This window comes from Monodelphis domestica, chromosome 2 (genome assembly GCF_027887165.1).
Source record: "Monodelphis domestica isolate mMonDom1 chromosome 2, mMonDom1.pri, whole genome shotgun sequence".
NCBI lineage: Eukaryota > Metazoa > Chordata > Mammalia > Didelphimorphia > Didelphidae > Monodelphis > Monodelphis domestica.
Genome location: NC_077228.1, coordinates 210,300,162 through 210,321,088, shown reverse-complemented (window position 1 = coordinate 210,321,088; position 20,927 = coordinate 210,300,162). Strand labels below are relative to the sequence as shown.

At 38.9% G+C, this 20,927-nt stretch overlaps 1 protein-coding gene across 1 annotated transcript in view; it reads left to right on the top strand.

Annotated features, from left to right (window-relative positions):
* The window catches only part of ERN1 (endoplasmic reticulum to nucleus signaling 1), a 133,992-nt gene extending 124,258 nt beyond the window's left edge, over positions 1–9,734 (top strand). Inside the window, exons 21-23 of the mRNA XM_056814671.1 lie at positions 5,132–5,255; positions 6,652–6,719; positions 7,386–9,734. Of these exons, the coding sequence (XP_056670649.1) occupies positions 5,132–5,255; positions 6,652–6,719; positions 7,386–7,598 (405 nt within the window). The 3' untranslated portion in view covers positions 7,599–9,734. The remainder of the gene's footprint in view (positions 1–5,131; positions 5,256–6,651; positions 6,720–7,385) is intronic.
* The last annotated feature ends 11,193 nt before the right edge of the window (positions 9,735–20,927 follow it).

Below are 20,927 nucleotides of genomic sequence, written 5' to 3'. Positions count from 1 at the left end.
GAAGACCTGAGTTCAAATGTGGGCTTAGACATTTCCTAGCTGTGTGATCCTGGGCAAGTCTCTTACCCCTGTTTGCCTCAGTTTCCTCATCTGTCAAATGAGCTGGAGAAGAAAATGGCAAACCACTCCAGTATCTTTTTCAAGAAACCTCAAAAAGGGTCACATAGATTGGGACACAGCTGGAAAAAACCTAAACTCCAAGGGTCAAGGATGACCCAAATAAAGATCAATATTTGAAGTAAAAACTTTTGACCTCACAGTCTATGTTGGTGAAAAGCTTTCACTTAGAATATTGATTTTTTTTTGGGGGGGGGGGGGAGTTCTCGACCTTTAATTTGACAATTTAATTCAATTCAGCATTCATTAAGCACTCTTTGTGTCAGGTCCTCTGGTAGATACCAAAGTCTACCAAGAAACCTGTTCTCAAGAAGCTTATATTCTAGTGGGCAGCTGGGTAGCTCAGTGGATGAAGAGTCAGACCTAGAGATAGGAGGTCCTGGGTTCAAATCTGAATGTAGACACTTCCTCACTGGGTGACCCTGGACAAGTCACTTAACCCCCCTTGCCTAGTCCTTACTGCTCTTCTGCCTTGGAACTAATACACAGTATTGATTCTAAGATGGAAGGTAAGTTTTAAGGAAAAAAAAAGAAAAAAAGAAGCTCATATTCTACTGGAGGCAGCAGCAGCATGTATATGGATATAGACAGAATAAATAAAAAGTAATTTTATGAGGAGTTTCACCAACCATGTAAGAATAAGGAAAGCCTCAGGTGGCGCTTGAACTGAGTTTTGAAGGAAGGTTTGGCTTCCAAGAGGCAGAGGGAGGGAGGGAGAGTATTCCAGGTCTGGCACAGCCCGTGCAAAGGTACACAGGCTGGAGAGTGTGTCATGTATAAGAAAACCGTGGAAGTCAGATCGTGACTGTTTTAATGGATAAGCATGTTATTATTATTAACAATAATAGCCAGCATTTTTATAAAGCTTTAAAATTTGCAAAGTGCCTTACAAATATAGTATCTCATTTGATCCTCCACAACCTTGAGAGGTAGATACTATTATCATTATTCCTATTTTGTTGTTGTTGTTCAAACTTTTCAGTCATATCCCCATTTGGAGTTTTCTCGGCAAAGTTACTGGAGCTGTTTGCCATTTCCTTTTCCAGCTCCTTTTACCAGATGAGGAAACTGAGGCAAACAGGGTCACAAAGCTGGGAAGTAGCTGAGGTTGGATTTGAATTCAGGTCTTCCTGACTCCAGACCAGCACTGTATCACTCAGCTGCTTAAGTCAATTAAGTATTTATTGTGTCCCAAGTCTTCTGCTAAATGCTGATGTTACACAGACAAAAGTGAAACAATTTCTACTCTGGAGAAACTGGCATTCTTTTGAGCAGAGACAAGTACCCATATGAAGTAGAAGGTGAATAGCTACTCACTAGCATTTAGCTAGTAGAATGTTGCTGCTGTTCTTCATTTGTGTCTGACTCTTCATAAACTCATTTTGAGATTTTCTGGGCAAAGATACTGGAGGGGGTCTGCCATTTCCTTCTCCAGTTCATTTTCCAGATGAGGAAACTGAGGCAAACAGGATTAAGTGACTTGCCCAGGGCCACACAGCTAATGAGTGTCCGAGGCCAGATTTAAACTCAGAGAGGGGCATTTTCCTGACTTCAGGTCCTCCCAGCACCCAGCTACCCCAGCTCTCAGGATAAATCCAATGTATTTAATTTAGAGAGGGAGGGCCTTAAGTTGGGAATTGTGAAAAGCATTATGTGGGTAGAAGCAAAGAGGGAAAAAATCAGTGACCTGAGGGACAGTTAGCATAAAGCCAAGATGTGAGAAATAGATTACTTTGAATTTGGAACAGCTAGGAAGGAGAATAAAGTTTGATGAGGTGGAAAAGGTGAGTGGAAGCTAAATTGTGCAGGGCTTTGTTAGAGTACTGTACCTGGAGTAGAAAAGACTTGAGTTCAAGTCCGGCCTTAGACGCCTTCCAATTCTGTTATCCTGGTATGTAGATTAAAAATTAATATCCAAAATACTCCAAGTATTAGATTTAATAAGATTTATTAAATAATGTAAAAATTTAATTGTAATATCTAATAACAAACATATATTTTAGGAGGTTTATTAAAGATTATTCTAAATCAAGGAATAAAGAGGATACAAAATAAAAACCACGTGCCTGTGACTGGTTAGCCATTTTCAAAATTTCCCCAACTTACCACCATCACTGCTGATGCTACATCATGCCAATAAAAGAGGAGCCTCAACTCCCACTCCCTTTATCCTTTGTCTACAGGAAGTACACAATGACAGGAAGTCAGTGGGCTCTTGGGATATGTAGTTCTTTTTTTTTTAGGGTAACAGATTTTCAATCATACATTAATAACTTGAAGCAAAAAGGAAAAATAAAAGGCCAGAGAAACAGAGAAAGCTCACCCAGCCATGCACACGAGGAAAAACATACGACTGTATACAAACATAAGAAATGTAAACAGGAAGACAAAAGGGAAAGGGATGCTGGGAGATGAAGCCTAAGGGTACAAGATTTTCTAATTACACATTGGGCAAATCATTAGAGCTCTCTAAGCCTCAGTTGGCTCATCTGTAGAATGCACATACCAATAATAGCACCCACTTTACCCTTATGAGGATCAAATGAGATAGTATAGGGAAAGCACTTTGCAACCCTTAGAGTGCTGTGTGAATCTTATTGTTATTATTCTAAAATTGTATTATAAAGGTAGTAGAGAAGCACTGGAGTTTGAGTAAAGAGAATGATATCCTGTGTTTTAGGAAATCACAATCACTAGCAATTGTGTGGAGGATAGATTAGAGTGAAAAAAGACAGGGGGGGCTAATTAGGAAGCTACATAATGATAATAGTCAAGGCTAGAGATGGCGAGAGGGACAGCTAGGTGGCACACAGCAACAAGCCTGAGTTCAAATTTGGCTCTATACTCACTAGCTATGTGACCCTGGGAAAGTCACTCCACCCTCTTTGCCTCAGTTTCCTCATCTGTCAAATGATCTGGAGAAGGAAGTAGTAAACTACTCCAGTGTCTTTACCAAGAAAACCCCAAATGGGTTGTGAAGAGTTGGACATGACTGAAAAATGCTTGAACAACATCAACATGGTATTATATGTATATATGCAATATATACATATAATTTACATGCGTTGTGTAAATGTTATAAGTATGAATTGCATGTTATATGTATGTTTATATGTATGAATTAGGGGGTTATACATACATTAAAAATTTCATATCATAGGATTTCAAGTTGAAAAGGATACCTTATTGATTGGCTACCCTAACCATCTCATTTTATTTTTGTTATATTTTTAATGGCCTTTAAGGGTTTTTTTTCTTTCATATTTTTCTTTATTCTGAACTTCACAAACATCACCTAAAATGGCGCTTCTACATACACACTAGGACAGGAATGGGTTTTACGTGAAACCTTTAATCTCTGTCATGAATGTAGTTTCCTTTTCCTTTCAAGTATATGTTAAATTCAGCATCACAGAGTTGTTTTAAGTTGAGTTTTCTAATTATTAATAATTATGAGAATTTTTCATATGCTTGTTAGTAGCTTTGACCGTACTTTTTTGAGGACTGGCTCTTTAGGCTTAAAAATATGAACTACCTCCTTATATATCTTATATATGAGACTTTTATCAAAGAAATCAACTGCAAAGATTTTTTTCCTAATTCAACTATTTCCTCTCTAATTTTAACTGTATTCATTTAATTTACACAAAATCTTTTAAACCTTGTGACGTGAAAATTATCCATTTTATGTTTTGTAATCTCTTCTTTCTTTTATTTAAGCATGGTCTTTTGCCCTGTCCATCAGTCTAAAAGGTATTGTCCTTCTTTGTGACTAATTTGTTTATGATCTGATCTTTTATATCTAGGTTAGAAATCCATTTGGAGTTTGTTTTGGTATGTGATATAAGATGTTGGTCTTTACCTGACTTCTGCCAGTTTGCTTTCTGGTTTTCCCAGCAGTTTTTGTTGATCAGATACTATATTATAATGTTCATTTGCTTCTGTCAATTAACTTCTCTTATTTTTTTAATCAGTACCAAATAGTTTTATGAATTTATATAGTTCCTTTGTGTCTTGGTAGACAGACTCTCAAATATTTAATATATATGGTAATTATTTTGATTGATAAATTTCTCTTATCTCTTCCAATATATTGTAAACTCTATCATTTTATATATGAGGGAAATGAGACTTAGAGAGATTAAGTAACTATTTAAAACTAATAAGTAGCTGAGCCAGAATTTTATTTTATTTTTTTTAAACCCATACCTTTTATCTTCAATACTGTGTATTGGTTCTAAGGCAGAAGAGCGGTAAGGGCTAGACAATGGTTGTTAAGTGACTTGCCCAGGGTCAAACAGCTAGGAAGTATCTGAGGTCAGATTTGAATCCAGAACCTCCTGTCTCTGGGTCTGGCTCTGAATCCACTGAGCCATCTAGCTCCCTGCAGGGTTTTAAATGAAGCTCCCTATGTCCAAGTCCAGTATTCTTAACCATTATTGGACAAGAGTATAGCCAGCAGCAAGTATATAATGGAATAGACTTTGCTTAAGATCATTGACTTAAGCTGGAAAGAAACCTTAGAGGTCATCCAATTACACATTATCCAATAAATCTAAAACCTCCAATTCCAGGGCAAGATCTCATTATTCCACAAAAACTACTGGGAAAACCAGAAAGCAATCTGGCAAAAATTAGGTAAAGACCAACATCTTCTACTGCATATCAAAACAAACTCCAAATGGATCTATGACTTGGATATAAAAGATCAGATCAGAAACAAATAAGAGAAGTTAATTTTCTCATTAAGGAAACCCCAGGGCCCCAAAAGGCCATGTAATTTACCCAGGGTCACACAGTTATTGAGCTTTGAACTCTGCTTCTCTGATTGAAATCCATTGTATCCCATTGCTTCTTCTTCTGAGCTGGCTGGGCTATTATTCTGGGACATTCTGGGCAAGTCACTCAGGGTGTTCTAGGCATTTTGTGACTTGATGGGTCCATTTCCAATCTCCATGTATCAGAAAAAAAAAAACCTGTCTTTTATTGTGTTATGTCTTTGATTCTCTTACAGGATGTGAGTGACCGAATAGAGAAGGAGGCCCTAGATGGCCCCATAGTGAAGCAGTTAGAAAGAGGAGGGAGAGCGGTGGTCAAAATGGACTGGAGGGAAAACATAACTGTTCCACTCCAGACAGGTATGCAAATATTTTCTCATTTGATCTTCAGCACAATGCCAGGAGGTAGGTATTCTTGTTATTGCTACCCAGGATCGCAGGGGGCAGCTGGGGGGGCAGTGGAGAGAGTGCCAGGCTGGAGTCAAAAAGACCAAAGTTCAAAGCTGGCCTCAGACACTTACTATGTGACCTTGGGCAAGTCACTTAAGTTTGTTTATCTCAGTTTTTTTTTTAATCTATGAAGTAAGCTAGAGAAGGAAATGATAAACCCTCTAGTATATTTGCCAAGAAAATCTCAAAAGGAGTCATGAAGAGATGGACACAGCTCAGAAGGACTAAACATCCATGGCAGCAATTACATACAGAAACCATAGTTTGTTTGGCAATTTCCCGAAGGATGAACAACCACTTTCCTTGTAGTTCTTTGATGCTACAGAAAAGGGGGAGGGGAAGAAACATTGCTAAAATTGTTTACTGTTTCAATGGAACCCTTCCTTCTTAATTAAATGATGCTAACTTCAGAGGTGAGGGCACTGGTCGCAGGGAAAGGCTTCCAGGAGGTGGCAGCACTTGCATAATCTTGGATGAATACCTATAAGAGCCCAAGATAAGTAGAAAAAGGAGGAAGGTCTAGGTATAAGGTGGGAGTGCAGAAGAAAGATGCCACTTCTTTTCATCTGACTTGGTTTATCCAGTTGACAAACCCAGAGATCCACAAAACATAGCTGGGATAAGCAAAAATATGATTTAGGATTATAAAGCTCTCCAAACCCTTAAGGTACCTTCATTTTAATTTCTTCTATTATTAGTGATTTGGAATTTCATTTTTCTTTTTGAAAACTGTCCATTCATGTGTTTTGATTCATTGGGGAATGGTTCTGATTCTTATATTTTTATTTCAATTCCTTATGTGTCTTGGATCTTAGACATTTATGAGAGATATTTGCTCTAAAGATTTTCCCCCATTAACTGCTCTTCTTTCAATTATAGTAGTTATTTTGTTTTTGTAAAAGCCATTTCATGTTATAGAATCAAAACTGTCTGTCTTATCTTTTATAATAATCTCTTTTCCCTTGTTTAATTAAGAATTTTACACCTTGCCATAGTTGTGCAACCTCTTACCTCCCCTTCTACTCTAATTTTTTTTTAAACCCTCACCTTCCACTGTAGAATCAATACTGCGTATTGGCTCTAAGGAAGAAGAGTGGTAAGGGCTAGGCAATGGGGGCTAAGTGACTTGCCCAGGGTCACACAGCTAGGAAGTGTCTGAGGACAGATTTGAACTTGGACCTTCTGTCTCTAGGCCTGGCTTGCAGTCCACTGAGCTACCCAACTGCCCCCTAGCCCTTATTTTTTGGTACTTTTCCCTCCCATATATTAAGCTTGTTTTCATCATTATGCCTTTTTTCTTTTCTAGATCTTCGAAAATTCAGGACCTATAAAGGGGGTTCTGTAAGAGATCTTCTCCGTGCTATGAGAAATAAGGTAAAGGCTTTGCAAGGGTGAAGGTGTCCAGATTAAAGAAAGTAGACAGAGGCCCCTTCTTTTTCCAGAGTAGGACTGGTGATATATACATTTATATATATCATTTGCAGATGATAGCATATTGTATATTATTTGTATATATTATAGATACATTTATATATTATTTGTAGATGATAGCATATTGTATATAATTTATTTATATATATTATATACACTTATATTATTTGTAGATGATAGCATATTGTATGTAATTTGTTATTTATATGTTATAGATATATTTATGTATTATTTGTAGATGATAGTATATTATATGTAATTTGTTTATATATATAATATATATTTACTTATAACTACTTTGCATTTTATTTTCATTTTTAAATTGACTTACCTATTATTTCCCTTCAATAGCATATAAGCATCTTGAAATGAGGGCCTGTTTTGTTTTTGACTCCCAAGTGCTTGGTACAGAGCAATAGATACAGTGCTCTAGTCTGTTTTGTGACTGAGTTAAAGATTTTAAAGAGCTCTAGAATAACTTTGACTTTACTGGAATAAAACTGATCTGGCAGAAACTTGGGCTTGAATTAGGGATCCTAGCTAGGCTTGTCAAATTCAATGGGCTTCCCAATTGGCAAAGCCAAATGTTTTTCTGTGTTTTCTCTGCAGAAGCACCACTACCGGGAGCTTCCGGAGGCTGTGCAGGAGACCCTGGGCTCTATCCCTGATGATTTTGTCCGTTATTTCACATCACGGTTCCCCCATCTCCTCTCCCACACCTACCGAGCCATGGAACTATGTAGCCATGAGAGACTCTTCCAGCCTTACTATTTCCAAGAGGCCACAGAACTGGGACCCCTAGTCACAAACGACGGTCTCTGAAAAAGCCAAGTCCTCTTTATTCCCAGGGGCCAATGTGAGGACTAAGAGATTGGCCTTTGTGACCCAGCATTTGGAACCCCCTTGGCTCAGAGAGCCATGAGAGAGAAGCTGTGCTTCTGAAATTAAGTGCCTTGGACTGCCTGCCGCGTTCTGCAGCCAGAGCAGGGGGATCCTGAATCCTTGGACGTGGAAGAAGCAGCTTCTAATAACCAAAGGGATATTGAGAGGATGAAGGCTGCCGGGGCCCTTTGTCTATCAGGGTTCCGGGTGTAAAATGGTCAAGGGTCATGAGGCCTTGAAAGAGGCTGCATCTGCCTTCATTTTTCTACCGGAGAAACCTCCTTTGGACTTCGGGGTTCTTGTTCATCTGCTGTTTGTGGTTAATATATAAGACTTTGGAAGACCCCTAAGGATGAAGGAAAAAAGGTGGGAGGAGGAAAGAATCCAAAGGTCTGGTCCTTAACAGGAAGTAGCAGCATTTCCTTCTTTTTACAGCCAGATTTGACTTTGTACTTCTAGGCTGATCCCCTGCAAGACAGTGGGCTGGAGAGGGATGAGGGCAGAATTAGGGCCAAGAAGATAGAGTGAAGTAGATTTCTGCTTCCTTAAAGGAAAAATTTCCTGACAATTTGAACGGACCCAAAGTAGAATGGGGAAAGAAGGAATTCCTGACCACGTGCTGATCAGATCAGATGACCTGTGAGGTTCCTTCACACTTTGAGATTCTTTGAGGATCGAGGAAGACGCCAGTATTCAAGGCTTTATGGTATCCTTGAAGACAGGATGCACCAAGTCAGTCGTTTATCCATTGAGCATATCTCAGACAACCCATTATGAAGTGCCTGTTTTAAACACTGGCCAGATGACTTGGGAGAGGCAGTGAGTGTAAGGATCTGGGACGGGGGCTGATGGACTCTATCAAAGAATGGGCATAGGTGACTAGAAGAAGAGAGGTGATGGAATCTGGTTCTGGAAACTAAAAAGATAATGCCTCTGGCTCTAAATTCAGAAGGGTTTCCACTTTGAGATTTGCTTTCAAACCTAAGAATTCTTAAGTCCAGGGACAAAGAAACTGTTTAGAAGAAAGATTATATGTTTCCTCCAGCCAGAGTTGAGCCCAAGGGGGCTGTGAAGCTCATGTGTCAAATGAGGGAGATTGGCTAACTGTCCCCTAACATCCTTTACGGCTCCAGCATTCTGAGTCTAACCAGGAAGGAGGAAGGGAGTGAATCCTGGGGATCCCAGTGAGAGCAGGGCAAATTCTCATGTTATTTGCAGCCCTACTGATCATTTTTTGGTTTAGATCTTCTTAAGTCTGGCCCTGGAATGAATGGCAAAACCTTTTCGTTTGTTTGTTTTCTGACATAAGCAATAAAACTTGATGCTGTGTGTAGCAGGGAAGCTGGGGACAGCTCATGCTTGGTGCCTGCTCTGTAGCGGATTTCTCTGCAGTATTCCTTTTCAGTGTCCTCAAAGCTGTGACTGAAAAAAAGAATCCCTTCATACCTGAGAAGCATTAACATGTTCTGACACAGAACTTGCGTGGTATTCTGTTGCAGTGACCTATTTATTTTATGTGTATTTATTTAATTTTTACCCTGAAACTGTAGCTGGTTAAAGTGTGAGGGCCACAGGCAAATTTGGGCTATTACACTGCTAACCATTTTTAAACTGGAAAAGGAAGAAAAGTTATTGTATCTTTCAGTGGTGTGGACGAGTCTTACTTGTTTTTAGAAGGGCAAATTACTTGATCGGGTAAAATTTTATAGTCTTATGTGATTTTTTTTTTTAAACAAAATTCTGTGCCACTGTCTTTTTTGCTAAATGGATGGTTAATTGATGAAATGTTATGTGTTCACTGTTGATTACAGTCCTTTCTCTGGAGTATAAATTCCCGTTTTAGCTTTATATTTTTATAAGAGCCATTATCAATGTCAAAGGCCAATGTCGTGCAAATCTTTTGTGTATTTTTAAAGCTTGGTGATTCAAGGATCATTACCTAAAGCAAACTGCATATTTTTATACCTCTTGGGTACAATTCTTTTATAATTCTGCATATTAATGATGATGAGATAATGATGAGAAAGATGACTTGTACTCAACCAAACTTCAAATAAAAATAGATTTAGATTTGGAGACTGGTTTCTTCTTTTTAGAGTCCTATGTCTTATGAAAAATTCTCTTCTCCATCATGGGAATTCTCTTTTTCTAGAGAGGCAGAGTGGTATAATAAAAAAGACTATAGGGCAGGTAGGTGGCTCAGTGGATAGAGAGCCAGGTATGGAGTTGAGAGGTCCTGGGTTCAAGTTTAGCCTCAATCACTTCTTAGCTATGTAACCCTGGGCAAATCACAATCCCAGTTACTTGGTCCTCACCACTCTTCTGCCTTGGAACCAATAATTAGTATTAATTCTGAGATAGAAAGTAAGGGCTTAAAAAAAAAAAAGACTCTGAATTTGGAGTCAGAAGCCCAAGTTCTACTATATACTACCTAGGTGACATTAGGTCAATCACTTATTGGCCTCAGTTTGTAAGTGTTGTTTAATAGTTTTTCAGTCATGTCTGACTCTTTGTGAAGCCATTTGGAGTTTTCTTGGCAGAGATACTGGAATAGTTTGCTTTTTTTCTTCTCTAGCTCATTTTACAGATGAGGAAACTGAGGAAAATGGAGTTAAGTGACTTGCCCAGGGTCATACAGCTAGGAAGCAGCTCAGGCTGGATTTGAATTTAGTTCTTCCTGATTCCAGACCCAGCTCTCTATCCACTATGCCACCTAATTGTCCAGCTCCATGCCTTTCCATTGCCTATTTCTCCCCCCATGTCTGGAAAGCATCCCCTTCTCATTTCTGCCTCTCAGAATCCTGGTTTCCTTCAAGTTTCAGCCCAAGGACTATTTCCTAGATCAGATGTTTCAAACACACAACCCACAACACTCCCATGTACCCTGAAATCAGATTAAAATGCAATTGGGAAATATTTAGCAAAATAATTAAAAATACAATCGTATAATTAATATTAGCATGTGGTTTTCTAAGTCGATATGTGGCCACAGGCATACTTGGACACAATTTATTGGTCCTATTTCTATTTGAGTTTGTAATCATGGGTCTAGATGAATTACCTCCAGAACTGTTAGTGTCCTCCCTACCCAAACTACCTATAAATCAGTTCAGCTGTAATGTGACCTATGCGTTCCCCCAAAAGCACCAAGCTACACAGAATCGCAAAATAAAAAACACAGGGCTTGTGGGGGAAATGAGGTTGGTAGCACAATTCCACCAAATTCCATCAGGGTTGTAAACCTTAAAATTTCTTAGACTTATAAATGTTGGAAATTTCACCATTGGGAAATTTCATACTTGAAAAATTTCCTATTGATAGTGGGAACTCTATTGGAATGTGAACCCCATTGGCATGGGAGCTTCCTCCTCCTCCCTTCTTAAGATTACTTTAGGACAGAAACCTTTTGCTGAACAATGGAAAGGGCTTTGACCTATGCTTAAGCATAGAACAGGAAGTTCTTTGAGTCATGATTGATTTTAGAATTGATACAATAGAGATACTTGGAATGACAGAACCAGGTCTTGGAAAATACAATTTCCACCCCACTCAGTCCTAATAGGATTTAGGAAGGGCTGCAGCATAGACCAAAATTTAATTATTCCAATCTCCACCCTACTCAGGGTAACAGGATTTAGGAAGGGCTGCAGCAAAGGATCAAGATTTAATTATTTGAGAATATGACCTTCAACAGACATGTGCAAAGCCACAGACCTCTGGGCAGTCCTGGGTTAAGCTAGAGCCACCATTGGCACAGGGAAGACATGGACAGTGATTGGTAGATGTGAGAACTGAGGGGAGGGAACTTGGATGGTTTCCTTAAAGATAGAGGGGTCTGAGGACTGAGGGGGGGTTGGTTGGAGAGGTTTTTGCTCTGAGAGGTGGTGCTTTGAGAAGTTTGCTCTGAAGGAAGCTGGAGGTGGAGGCCCCTGAGACTGTTTCTCCATTTTGGTCACGTGAGTGATAGGGACTGATCTCTTTTCTTTGCCTCAGCTATCTAAGGGCTTGGGCCTTTTGGCCCAGCCTAAACAGAAGGGCTATTTAAGCCCTATTCCCTTCTCTCCCCTTTCTCTCTCTCTCTCTCTCTCTCTCTCTCTCTCTCTCTCTCTCTCTCTCTCTCTCTCTCTCTCTCTCCTTCTCTCTCTCTCTAATACCTTTCTTCCTCCTGTTTGTAATTAAACTCCATAAAAGGTTGACTGCTGACTTGAGTTTTCATTTAGGAATTACATAGCTGAATTCCTTGGCGACCTTAAATTAATATATATCAGTCTTTTAAAGTGATTTCCTTGTCACAGGGTCACATTTAAAATATATGTATATATATTTCTATAGCTTACAAACTTGGAATCAACCCTGTATATTGGTTCCAAGGCAGAAGAAGAGAGGTAAGGGATAGGCAATGGGGGTTAAGTGACTTGCCCAGGGTCACACAACTAGGAAGTGTCTGAGGTGAGATTTGAGCCCAGGACCTCTTCATGGAAAATGAAATCATGAGTGAGGAAGCCCAATCATACTCATATTTACAATGTCTCTCCAGCCCCACTCCTTTACAAGGTAACCCCCCCCCCCTGTGAGGGCAGGAAATATTTTACTTTTGTCCTTTGATTCTCTAACACTAGTACATAGTAGACACCTAATAAATACTTCTTGATTAATTCATGGTTCCATAAAATGGAGATAATAGCTGTAGTATCTACCCCACAGAGGTGTTGTGAGGCTCAAATGAAATGATATCTGTATGGTGCTTGGCAAATGCTAAACCTCTACATAAGAGTCACTCTTTGCTAGTCATTTAGGGGATCTGGTAGCCTAGGGAGGAAAGTGTATTTAGTCAACTGATCTCTGGCCAGGGATGAGGTCTGAAACATCCCATACTAGGAAAGAATTTGGTCAGGTATAGAAATTAAATGGGCTAGCTAGATGGTACAGTGGATAGAGTGCTGGGAAGAACATGTTAAAAAAAAAAAGATGTGGGGGAGGCATTGAGGGGGCTCAGCAGATTGAGAGCCAAGCCCAGAGATGGGTTCACATCTGACCTCAGACACTTCCTGGCTGTGTGACCCTGGGCAAGTCACTTGACCCCCATTGCCTAGCCCTTACTGCTCTTCTACTTTAGATCCAATACATAGTACTGATTCTAAGAAGGAAATTAAGGGTTAAAAAAAAAGAAATGTGGATCAGTGGAACAGATTGTATACAAAAACAAACAGCATAGTATTTGATAAACTGGTAATACAAATTTGATGATATATATGGAGAGAAACAAAATGAGGAAGGAAAAAGGGGAAAAGAAAATGAAATGATCAAAATTGGAAATTTAAAAACAGTGCTAAGCCCTGGTAATACAAATATGAAAAAAGACAGTCTCTGCCCTCAAAGAGCTTTTAATTTTTTTAAACCCTTCCCTTCCCTTTTGGAATCAATACTATGTATTGGTTCCAAGGCAGCAGAAGAGTGGTAAGGGCTAGACAAGGGGGGTTAAGTGACTTGCCCAGGGTCACACAGCTGGGGAGTATCTGAGGCCATAGTTGAGCTCTGGGCCTGGCTCTTAATCCATTGAGCTACCCAGCTACCCCACAAAGAGCTTTTAATTTAATAGGGGAAGACAACACATAAAAGAAAGTTGATGTGGAAGAAGAAGGGGAGGAAGGTACTTGGCTCAGGGACATGAAAGAGAAACCAAAGAAGTCCAAAGGATGTGACTGGGTGGGAAATGAAGAGATATCTGAGGAAGAAAATACAAAAAATTATTTTACTCAATCATATGCCAACAAAATTAAAAACATAAATAAAATGAATCAATATGTACAGAAATATAAACAGAATAAGAGAAGGGTGGCACAATGGAAAGAGTGCTGGCATTGGAGTCAGGAGATCTGGATTCAAGTGGTGCCTTTACCAGTTACTGTATAATATCAGATCAGGCATTTAATTTCCCTAGGCCTCAGTTTCCTCATCTTTAAAGTGAAGGGTCTGAACTAGATGGTCTTTAGGGTCCTGTCTAGCTCTATATCAAAGATCTAAAGATATAGAGATTTTATTAAAGAAGTCAGCCTCATCTAGCTGTGTGATCCTGGGCAAGTCACTTAACCCCAGTTGCCCAGCTCTTGCTTGTTCTTCTGTCTTAGAACTGATGCTAAGACAGAAGGTAAGGGTTTTTGTTTTGTTTTGTTTTGTTTTGTTTTTAAGAGCCAACTTCAGAAACACAAATTAAACAGGCTATAAATAAATTCCCTAAAGGAAAAAAAATCTACGCCTAGACTAAGTAAGTTGTATCAAACATTCAAAGAACAAGTAGTTCCTATAATACATAAATTATTTTTAAAAATAGAACAGATATTACTAAATGTCTTCTATGAAACAAATGTAGTCCCAACACCCAAATTAGGGAAAGAGAAGAAGAGAATGAAAACTAATATACATGTGACTTGAGATACTTCCTAGCTGTGTGACCTTGAGGAAGTCATTTAACCCCAACTGCAAAGCCCTTACCTCTCTTCCACCTTGGAACAAATACTTAATATCAATTCTAAGAAAGAACATATGGGTTGTTAAAAAACAAAACAAAACTATATACTGATGTTACTATGAATGTTGTTGCAAGAATATTGAGTAGAACATTAATAAAGAGATTTAAGATTACACTATAACCAGGTTTGATTTATACCAGAAAAAATCAAGGGATGAGTCAACAATAGGAAAATCAGATCAATCTAAAACAATGAAAATCACAAGATTTCCTCAAAAGATGCCCTCCAAAAAGCATAGGAAGCAATGGATCTCTTCTTAATATGATAAACCATATTTATCTAAAACCAAGAATTAGCATTATTTATAATGGGGAAAGAGAGAGGCATTATCTCTTCTCTGTGGTAAATGAAGGATGTTCATTGTAATACCATCATTTGTCATGTTATCATTTGATATAGCGCTGGAAATGTTAGCTAAAGCAAATAAAACAAGGAAAAGGAATCCAGGGGTAGACTGCAGGTGGCACTAGGGAGCTAGGCAGGGTTAGCTGTTAGTCATCCACTGAGGCCAGCACATGCCCAGACAACCTTCTCCCTCTCCCTTCCTGTGGCCACCAGCCCATTCCACTTTAGGAATGCGGCTTTCTCTTTCCAAGGAATTCGCTCCCCATCCCTCTGCAGGGTGTGGCTTGCTTGGCTTGGCTTTTTTTTTTCTTACAAAGAAAAGAACTTATATTAGAATGCAATTATAAATGTGCATATACATTATTGTGTATTTGTTATGAATAATTATAAATATGTATATGTTATATATAATGTACATAAATATGTATTCTTATTTATGTCGTCATTTTCAGCCATGTCTGACTCTTCGGGATCCCATTTGGAATTTTCTTGGCAAAGATACTGGAATAGTTTACCATTTCCTTCTCCAGCTCATTTTACAGATGAGGAAACTGAGGCCAACAGTTCAGTGATTTGCTCAGAACTATGGCTTGCTTTTCAAAGGCCAGTGATCCAAATGGATGCTGCCAAAACCATGAAAAGGAAAAGGATGGGGCAGCGAGGTGGCTCAGTGGATAGAGATAGAGAGCCACGCCTGAAGATGGGAAGTTTGGGGTTCAAATCTGACTTCAGATACTTCCTAGCTATGTGACCATGGGTAAGTCTATTAACTTCAATTGCCTAGCTCTTATCTCTCTTCTGCCCTGGTCAATACTTTTTAAAAAAATTATTTATTTTTAGAAAATTTTTCTATGAAATGTGTCTTGACCAATGTCACGTGTAAAACCCAGTGGAACTGCACAACGGCTATGGGAGGGGCATGAGGTGAGGGGAAGGAAAGAACATGAATCTTGCAACCATGGAAAAATATTCTAAATTAATTAATTAAATAAAAATTTAAAAAAAAAGAATTTTTTCCATGGTTACATGATTCCCTGGTCAATGCTTAGTATATTCTAAGACAGAAGGTAAGGATTTTAAAAAGGGGGGCAATGGAGGAAAAAATATTGCACTCTAATTCCTTCATAGCTTGCTTTCCTAACCAGCTTCTAATTTTCTTTTGCAGGGGTTTCTAAATTCTGAATTCACTGCAAGGCTCGTATTGATCAATACTGGTCTCTCTCCTTTGCCCACTATCTTTAGTCTCTGTGGGAAAGACCCTTAAAGCTTATGTTACACGTGTGTCAAAGTTGGCCAAATGTTCCTATTCCTATCTTATATTGTACTAATTGTACTGAGGATTGAATCAAAATAGCATCATGACTCACAGCAAGGCTCAAGTTAGGGAAGGGTTGTTGTCCGTCTTTTGTTTTCAAATAGGACCGATGACATCACATCTTGACTTGCAAGTGAATTGGATTTAAGTGAAGCAGAGTTGCACAAGTCATCAGCTTCACTCTCTCTTGCAGAGTCATGGAAGTCCAGTGGCAAGACAAAGCTCATGGCGTTGGCCCCTGGTGGTGGTGGTGGCCTGGGATTCAATGGATGATGACTTTGGCTTCTTTGTTTTTGATCAAGCTCAAAGCACTCCTGCTTCAGCTGCCTTCAAGGCCATTGGAACAAATTGTCCTCATCCACCCATTCTGCTGGGGGAAGGCTTCCTGTGCGGAGTAGACATCCCCCTGAAGGAAAGGTGTTACCGATATAGAAGGTGGGGGAATTGGATGATCAGATACAGCAGGATGGTAACTGTCATGGGTCCTTTTGGTGACATATGGAAAGTCCTCTTGACGTGGGCATTGTACTCCCAGAAGCTCAGGCAAACTATTATCAGTGAAATACCTTTGCTCCCTTACATCCTCGTGACTCTTAGCCTAAAACATCTGATGACCCCCATAGGACCCTGAGATGATTGTCCTCCTTTGATCCTCCTTTAGATTTAAGATGGACAGAGAGATACACCTCCAGGCTACACCTCGTTTCTATCAGGCTACATCTCAGACATCTATCTGTGCCCTAAAACTAAGGAATGTTTATGAGGGTCATTCCTTATGCCTCCAGGCAGACCCCAGTCAGATGACCACCCCACCCCACCAAATGCCTGAGTGATGACCACTCTAGAGTGTCGTCCACACTATGACACAGCATTTGTTGTAAAGAGTATAAAATCCCCAGAACTGATGTCGTCTGGGGGACAGCTTTTCCACCCATGCTGTCCTCCCAAGGAGCAGCCTTCCATCTTGTTGTTCCATCTGTACCATCCTCCTGGCCATTTTCAACATTACTCTCTAAATTAATAAATTTCTCTTCTTATTTTTAAGCTAAATTTTGGAGTCTTGCATTCTTGCAAAAGGTATCCTTCCTGAACCCCAGGGGTGCACCTCTTCATCCCCACAACACTCTCACTGAGACAGAAAGAGGATCCTCCAGTGATGGTAAGGGATACTAAAGGAAATTAACGTGGAGGATACAGATAATACAAGAGGGACCATCCAAGTTTTTTTATTAACAGTCTTAAAAAAACAAAACAAAAAACCTAGATTGCCAGATTAAGGAAAATAAAAATAAAGTGACCCAACAAAATCAGCCACTGATCCCTTGACATTTAAGACAGAAAGGCAATTGAGAGACTTAGTAACAGGTAGAAATAAAAAAGGATCAGTGGGGCAGTCAGGTGGCTTAGGGGACTGAGAGACAGGCTTAGAGACTGGGAGGTCCTGGGTTCAAATCTGAATTCAGACACTTTCTAGCTGTGTTACCCTGATCAAGTCACTCAACCTCCACTGTCTAGTTCTTGCTGTTTTTCTGCCTTAGAAACAATACACAGTATTGATTCTAAGACTGAAGGTAAGGGTTTAAAAAAGGGGGGGGGGGTGTTGTCATACTGATAACAACAAAAATGACAGGCTAATTATGGGAAGTCCTTGCCCTAAGTTTTGCAGGAAAATGTGTTTAATTCTACAGGGATGAAGGGAAGAGTATAGGAACAGGAATGATGATGAGAATTGAGAATAATCATCAAAAGAACTAGAGTCTTGAGTTTCTCCTATTACTACCCCCTAGTCTAGAGCATGAAATCCTCCACAGGAGATGTGGAGTTCGGGGAGGCTTTCATCACAAAGAAACCTGGAATTTACAGAAGTTTAAACAACAACCAGATGAGTCATTGGGACAATGGCTGTTGAGGGTCAAAGGGAGCCAATTCAGAAATCCTCTCAGTAAGAGGATTTTATTGACACTTGAGAAGCTTAGAGAACAACTTTTGCAAAGCTAGTTAAATAAGCTAGAGGTCCTGCATAGGGACAATCCTTTGTCCCTTTTTAGTTGACTAACATAGAGATTTGTATGTACCTGTTTCCATAAAGATGAATTACCACTGTATGGTTGGTTCGCCCAGTGTTTTGCCCAATGGAGTCTACAAGGGAGGGGGTGAAATTTCCAAAAGGAGTGGGTTTGGTAGACTGGATCTGTGCCCAGCTTCCTTCCTGTGACCAGTCTGAGTTAGGGACAATTACATCCTGACCAGCTCATGTTACACTTATTACATTAATCAGTTCATGGTCTCAACAGTGGTCCTAGATAATAGCTTATCCTGGATGAGTCTTATCTAGGTCCTGTCTCCATCCAACATATGGAAAGACTTCCACTATATGTTTATTTGTTTTTCTGATTATTTATTAAAAGAGCCTGAGGCCTCTGGTTCTTTCCTCTAGTTTCTTCTTTATAAAATTCAAGGCATCTACGATCTCATGAATTCAAGTATTCCCTTTACTGATGTAGACTTGACTAATCCACACCTCACTCAATATTACACTTGCTCATGTTTTCTTATTAATTCTCCAACATCTGCCTAAATATAAGAAACATCTTTTTTAAAAATTATGTAGTTAGTAATCATTACCACCACTAAAAATATTTAAATAAATAAATGTGTAAAAAAGTGTGTGTAAAATTATAAACCACATTTGTTTACAATTTTCTCAAAAATATGAAAATTACACATGCATACTAATACATCCTCTTCTTTCGAGTTCCCTTTGGATTTGTTTTGCTTTGTTATTTTTTTCTCTTGATTTTGTGGCTGCTATTTGTGTGTGTGCGTGTGTAATCATAGCATGTATTATTCTTATTCTCTTTTCTTCTCTTCATATAGTTCCCTTTTCTTTATATTTCCAATATTTGTTATTTCTAATAATATAATACAACCCATTACATTAAACATCCCAATCTATTCAGTCACTTCTCCTAATCATTTCATTTCTGTTATTTCTAGTTATTTTGCCATTAAAAACAAAGCTTTCATGAATATTTTCATGCGTACACAGCTTTTTACCCTCTCACTAATGTCCTTTGTGTAATCCTAGAAATGGGATCCCTAGGTCAATGAGCATGAACAGCTTTACAATTCTTAATGTATAATGCTTTCTAAAAAATAATTCACAGCTGATATATCAATGTAATATGAGGGTGGTTTCTCCATGTTCCTATCAGCATTTAATTTGATCAATTTAACCCATCTGGTTCTCAATTAACATAAATTACCAGGGTCATATTGAGCTCAATTAGTGTGTAGGCAGGGGGACAAAATCTGTTTCCAAATGATTTCCAAAACCAAGTTTTCTAGCTTGGTCATACCCAGTGGAATTTTGTTCCAATGCCACAACTCATCAGGAATGCAGAATTACAGATCAATGAATGTTAAAGTAAGATTTTTGCAAAATATTTATGTTATTTAAACCATCGTTGTCCCTCACTATTATTATTTTATTTATTTCCATCTGTATCCCAGTTAGTTTTTCCTTTAAAAATCTGCATGCTGTATATAACTCTTGGTGCATACAGGTCCAATATTAATAATGCTTCATTACCCAGACTACCCCCCAATATAATAGAGTTACTCTGTTCATCCCTTTCAATTAATCACTTTAGCTCCAATTATGTCAGAGATCATAACTACTACCCTGTCTTCTCTGGATCAGTTGAGGCATAGCATATTCTGCTCTAGCCCTTCGCTTTCACTCTATGTATATCTCATTTTCAGTGTGTTTCTCATAAACAACGTATCGTCAGTTTTCATGTTTTGTTTTGTTTTTTATCCTTTGTGCTCTCCATTTTCTTCCCATGAGTGAATTTAATTCATTCCTCATAGGAGGACCAAATGAGGTCATAATTGTTTATTTAGCACCTTAGCACCAATGCCTGGCACATAGCAAGCACTATATAAATGTGAGTAATTATTATTATTACCATAGACCCTCCATGCCCCAACATACACATTATCCACTCTATCTCCCCCTATTTCCTGAAGTTTCAAAGGAACTTAGTCAAATTCTTAGGATCATAAAACTTGGGAATGTAAAAGAAAGAAAAGATCTTAGAGACTATCTAATCCAACTCCATCATTGTAGATAGGAAGGGAGGAGGGAGAAAAGAAGAAAGGAAGGAAGGATTTCTTAAGAGCTTTCTGTGTGACAAACACTGTGCTATGTGCTACAGATACAAATATAGTATGAGCAAAAAGACAATCCCTCCCCTCAAGGAGCTTACATTCTAATCAGAGAATATAATGCACAACAGGAAGCTAAACAGTGTTGAGGAGAGGCATAGTTCTAAAGTCCACAGTAATTCAGGAACAGGGCTGGAAGGAGAATGAAAACTGGACAACATTGGCCTCTTCATAAAATGAAGACTTCAAGAGGCACTCATCAGTGGAAGAAGGGGATGGGGGGAATCTTGCAGAGGAATGTTTCATAGTGAGGGCAGCTAGGTAGCGGAATGGTCTGAGTGCAGGATCTGGATTCAGGAAGACTCATCTCCCCAAATTCAAATCTGGTCTCAGATCCTTATTAGCTGTGTGACTCTGGGAAAGCCAATTAACCCTATTTGCCTCAGTTTCCTCATATGTAAAATGAGCTAGAGAATGAAATGGCAAACCACTCCAGTGTCTTTGCCAAACAAATAGAGTCACAAAGTATACAACATGACCAAAACAACTGTACAGTGAAATTTCCATAATGGAAGGCAGTGCACTGAAGAAAGTTCTGGTAAGCAATAGGTACATGGTTATAAAGTCCAGAGGAAGCCAGGGACAGGACTGAGAGGAAAATGAAAGCAGGCCGGCCTCAGCCTCTCTACAAAATACAAAAATAGGAAATGAAACCTAAAAAGTGAAAGTGAGTTACCTCTGATGATTATGAGTGGTAAATAGCAGAACCAAGCCAGAACTTGATTTCAAGTCTCCAATTTTCTAGTGTTTTAAAATTTTTTATTTTTTTTTAAATTCTAAACTTTTAAAAGAACATTAGAGAAAAAAACCCTTGCAACAAATAAGGGTAGTCAGCTAAAACTCACCCAC